General features: G+C 47.7%; 1 protein-coding gene across 1 annotated transcript in view; it reads left to right on the forward strand.

Annotated features, from left to right (window-relative positions):
* Window positions 1-4065: 4065 nt before the first annotated feature.
* Window positions 4066-5562, forward strand: part of GLOD5 (glyoxalase domain containing 5) — a 12355-nt gene continuing 10858 nt past the window's right edge. Inside the window, exon 1 of the mRNA XM_003799647.2 lies at window positions 4066-4156. Within this exon, the coding sequence (XP_003799695.1) occupies window positions 4094-4156 (63 nt within the window). The 5' untranslated portion in view covers window positions 4066-4093. The remainder of the gene's footprint in view (window positions 4157-5562) is intronic.

Genomic DNA, 5562 nt, shown 5'->3' on the forward strand with positions numbered 1-5562 from the left:
AAAAAAAAAAAAAAAAAAAAAAAAAAAAGAAAAACTGGAAGCAAAAGCTGACACTGTTAGCCACGACACCAGCAGCAGAGAGTGATAGCTGGCCATATGACAAACGGAAAGGAGACCCCCCCAAATTAAGAAAAAACATATACAAAAACTCTAACCACAACCCAACCACTTCCAAGAGCCCTTGATCTTGTCATTTAACCTTGCAATACTTTGACTTCCTTGTCTGTTAAATATTAATGATGATACCTGATCATGAAGCTGCTGTAAGGATTTAAGGGAACATGGATTTAAGGAACCAGGCAGTACCTGATACACAGACAAAGCCCCAAAACATTCTTCTTTCCTCTGTTCCTACAGACATTAGCCTCAGTCCACAGCCTGACAAAGTATTTGACCATTCTCTGCTCTCCCAGAGAACCAGAGAGGAATGTTCCTATTTACTCGCATTGAGGAGAGAAGGAAGACTCAGGGGTTAACCATACAGACAACTTTAAGAAACCAGGGATGGCTTTTAAAATGTAGAGTCAAGGCTGGGTGCCTGTAGCTCAGTAGTTAGGATGCTGGCCACATGTTCCAGGGCTGGTGGGTTTGAACCCAACCCAGGCCTGCCAAACAACAATGACAACAACAACAAAATAGCCAGGTGTTGTGGCAGGCACCTGTAGTCCCAGCTACTAGAGAGGCTAAGGCAAGACAATCACTTGAGCCCAAGAGTTGCAGGTTGCTGTGAGCTATGACACCATGGCATTCTACCGAGGGTGACAAAGTGAGACTCTGTCTCAATAAAAAAAAAAAAAATACATAGAGTGAAGTGTGAGATTTCCTGGCTTGGCACCTTGGATGACAACCAATACATGATGTCATCACTGTCATTGCTTGACAATCTGAAAGAGAAGGTGCTTCACCCCTGTCTTAGTCCCTCTGGGCTTCTATAACAAAATACAACAGATTGAGTAGCTTATATAAACAACAGAAATTTATTTCTCATAGTTCTGAAGGCCAGAAGTCCAAGATCAAGGTGCCAGAAGAGTTAGGGTCTGGTGAAGGCCAGCTTCCTAGTTCACAGATGGCATCTTTCTCATATGGTAGAAAAACCAAACTTTTTTTTTTTTTGAGACAGAGTCTCACTCCATTGCCCTGGGTAGAGTGCCCTGGTGTCATAGACCACAACAACCTCAAGCAATCCTCTTGCCTCAGCCTCCTGAGTAGCTGGGACTATAGGTGCCCATCATAATGTCCAGCTAATTTTTCTATTTTTTTTTTGAGACAGAGCCTCAAGCTGTCACCATGGGTAGAGTGCTGTGGCATCACAGTTCACAGCAACCTTCAACTCCTGGGCTCAAGCGAGTCTCCTGCTTCATCTTCCCAAGTAGCTGGGACCACAGGCGCCCACTACAATGCCTGGCTATTTTTTGGTTGCAGCCGTCATTGTTGTTTGGCGGCCCAGGCTGGATTCGAACCTGCCACCTTAAGTGTATGTGGCTGGCACCTTAGCCCCTTGAGCCACAGGCGCTGAGCCTAATTTTTCTATTTTTAATAGAGACAGGGCTTCCCTCTTGCTCTGGCTAGTCTCAAACTCTTGAGCTCAGATGATCTACCCACCTCAGCCTCCCAGAGTGCTGCTAGGATTATAGGCATGAGCCGCCAGGCCTGGCCAAAACCAAACACTTTATGCAAACCTTTATTTGTGTATCATTTCAGTAACATTTTTTTAAGGAAAATCAGGCCGGGTCTGGTGGCTCATGCCTATAATCCCAGCACCCTGGAAGGATGAGGGGGGTGGATTGCTGGAGCTCAGGAGTTGGAGACCAGCCTGAGCAGGACTGAGACCCTGTTTCTAAAAATAGCCAGATGTGGCTCGGCACCTGTGGCTCAAGTGGCTAAGGCGCCAACCACATACACCTAAGGAGGTGGGTTCGAATCCAGCCCAGGCCGCCAAACAACAATGACGGCTATAACCAAAAAAAAATAGCCAGGCGTTGTGGCGGGTACCTGTGGTCCCAGCTACTTGGGAGGCTGAGGCAGGAGATTCGCTTGAGCCCAGGAGTGGGAGGTTGCTGTGAGCTGTGGTGCCATGGCACTCTGCCCAGGAGGATAGCTTGAGGCTCTGTCTCAAAAAAAAAAAAAAATAGCCAGGCGTTGTGGCAGGTTCGTGTAGTCCCAGCTACTCGGAGGCTGAGGCAAGAGGATCACTTGAGTCCAAGAGTTTGAGGTTATTGTGAGCTACGATGCCAAAGCCCTCTACTGAGGGTAACAAAGTGAGACTTGAAAGAGAGAGAGAAGGAAGGAGGAAGAAAGGAAGGAAGGAGGGACGGAAGGGAAGGGGAGGGGAGAAGAGGGAAGGAGAGGAGAGGGAAGGGAGAAAAAAAGAAAGAAAGATGGCTGGCCGGGCACATTGGCTCACACCTGTAATCCTAGCACTCTGGGAGGCTGAGGTGAGTGAATTGCTTCAGCTCACGAGTTCAAGACCAGCCTGAGCAAAAGTGAGATCCACCCCCACCCTGTCTCTACTAAAAATAGAAAAATTGAAGAAAGAGGATCGCTTGAGCCTGAGCTGGAGTTTGCTGTGAGCTGATGCCACAGCACTCTACCCAGGGCAATAGCTTAGGAAGGAAGGAAGGAAGGAAATCAAATATTTAAAAATTATATTCACAGGGCAGCATTTGTGGCTCAAAGGAGTAGGGTGCTGGCCCCATATACTGGAAGTGGTGGGTTCAAACCCGGTCCCAGCCCCCCCCCCAAAAAAAATTATATTAACAGCAAAAACGTGTTTGTGTTGGGGGTAATTAGAAGGTGTCGAAGAATAGAAATTTCATACCCACGTGATCCAGGGGCCAGGCAAGTAACCTGCAAGAGAAAAGGGGACTCAGCTCAGGATAAGGTGAACAGCAATGTTCACTACCTCTGAGTAGTGGAAGATGTGGGTTGGTAAGGGTTGGGTGGAAGACACTCCAGACCTCATCCTCCATCCAAATAATTCAGAAACATCACACCAACCACTTTCAAGAGTCCTTGATCATGTCATTTAACCTTGCAATGCTTTGACGTCCTTGTCTGTTAAATATTAATGACAACATCTGCTCATGAGGTTGCTGTGAGGATTTAAAGAAACATGGACCTAAGGAACAGATCCATGTTTTTTTTGAGACAGAGTCTTGCTCAGTCACCCCAGCTAGAGTGCTGAAGCATCATCATTGCACACAGCAACGTCAAATTTCCCAAGGGATCCTCCTGCCTCAGCCTCCCAAGTATCTGGGAGGTGCCACCACACCCAGCTAATTTTTCTATTTTTAGTAGAGTTGAGGGTCTCACCCTTGCTCAGGCTGATCTCCAAACTCTTGTATTCAAATGATCCTCCCCACCTCAGGCTCCCAGAGTGCTATGATTACAGCCACCATGCCCAGCCTACAGACCCACAATAAGTCAGTCATCATACTCTGACTCAGACAGCTCACAACCTCACAAACTGGACACAGACTCCCAAACAGATCACAGATCTCACACTGCAGACATACCCCTAAAAAGCCCAGAGACTCCACATTCTAGAAGAAAGATCCCCTCAGTACTTATGGATAGGTGGTTTTTCCTGTGTTACTAAGAAGTAACCCCCGGGCCAAGCATGGTGGCTCATGCCTGAGAGGCGGAAGCAGGAGGATCTCTTGAGTTCAGAAGTTCAAGACCAGCCTGAGCAACAGTGAGATACCCGTCTTGAGCAAAAATTAAAAAAAAAAAAAATTACCTGGGTGTGGTGGTGCATGCCTATATTCCTAGCTACTCAGGACGCTGGGGCAGGAGTTGAGACCAGGAATTTGAGATTGCTGTGAGCCAGGCTGACACCATGGCACTCTAGTCCAGTCAACAGAGCAACACTGTCTCAAAAAAAAAAAAAAAAAGAAGAAGTAACCCCTTATACACATCCACCTTAAGCTTTTACTTTCAAGGCCTTGAGTTTCATGTCAGAGTCCTTGTACTTACTTGCACTATCTACCCCTGTCACCACCCACAGTGCTCAGCTAGAGCCCTCCCACTCCTCCTTGATCTCTGGACATTGAGACACTTGATTGTCTGGAGGCCCCAGGACACCTACCCTGCTATGCTGTGCCTTCTGTCCTCCAGCCTGCTAGTCAGGATGTGGGGCAGGACTTCGGAAAAACAGGTAAAGTGGTCCCTGGGGACTTAGAGCACAGGTGCTGGCTCCAAAGCTGGAGATCCTCCTGCCTGAACCCAGTAACCTGTCTTCCTTTTCTGTGGGCTCTTCTGGTGTGCTGACCTCCATTTCCTTGTCTTTCTCTCTCTTTTCCTCTTTCAAAGACAAGCAGAGGGCAGCAGAGGCACACAGAAAGGCCCTGCTCTAACCAATGGAGGGCCCAGCCCACATGTCTGTAGGGATATGTCTGGGCCAAGGGCTGGCTACTCCTTCCGGGTGGCTCAGGCGGAACCAGTTTAGCCAGGGACAGGTAGACAGATAGAAAGGTGGCTCACAGAGGGGTGTCCCCAAAGACTGTCATGATAGGGCTGTGTGTGGAGGGGCCAGGAACCATAGCACTGATTTTGAGGTTTGCCAGAATTTAGGTGCCCCTGGGCAGCCTGAAGGGGACCTTGAAGAGGACTCTGTAGGAAGACAAAACCTTTCCCTGTGGAGAGAAGCCTTGTGTTCTGGGCACTCCGAATATGCCTCTGTAGGTTGACCACCTGAGGGACTATAACAAACTGGTCAGCATACAGAGGAGGCCAACATAAGGAACTAGGCCAATTGTACTGAAACTTACATGTGGTACATGTCTAGTCTATGAAAATTAGGTCAACGTAGGGAGGTGGTCAACTATGGAGATTCAACCATATTGATTTTATAGGGCTACTATGAGAAATAAAATGGTGGACAGGCTGGAGTGCAGTGGTGTCATTACAGGTCACTGCAACTTTTAACTCCTGGGCTCAAGCAATGCTCCTTCCTCAGCTTACCAAGCAGCTGGGACTACAGGCAAGCAATACTAGCTAATTTTTTTTTTTTTTGGTAAAGACAGTGGCTTGCTATGTTGCCCAGACTGGTCTTGAACTCCAGGCCTCAAGTGATCCTCCCTCACCTCAGCCTCCCAAACAGCTGAGATTTTAGGTGTGAGCCATCACGCCTGGCCAAAATGGATATTTTCTACAGTGCTTAAAACAGGGCTTGACACACAGCAAGCCTTATATACTTACTATGTCTTAATCATCATTTTATAAAGCGAGCTCCTTGACCTCGCCTCCAAGACCCTACAAGATCTGGCCTCTGTCTTCTCCCTCTCATTACTCACTCACTCTTGGAGTCCTGAACCATGCTGGCCTTCTTCCTGTTCCTTAAGAAAGCCACTCTTTCTCATCTTTGAATTTGCAAGGATGGTGCTCCAAGTAGGCAAAGCAGGGCCTGGTAAGCGAATCTGAGCTGGCAGGGCATTAGAAAATGGGAAGAATAGGTTGAGTTTATTTCCAATAGACTAGAAAAATGGAGGGGAGGGCGCTCAGTGCCTGTAGTTCAACAGCTAGGGCACCAGACACATACACCAGAGCTGGCAGGTTTGAACC

Source organism: Otolemur garnettii, unplaced genomic scaffold (assembly GCF_000181295.1).
Source record: "Otolemur garnettii isolate 467f Iridium unplaced genomic scaffold, OtoGar3 scaffold00153, whole genome shotgun sequence".
NCBI classification, from domain to species: domain Eukaryota; kingdom Metazoa; phylum Chordata; class Mammalia; order Primates; family Galagidae; genus Otolemur; species Otolemur garnettii.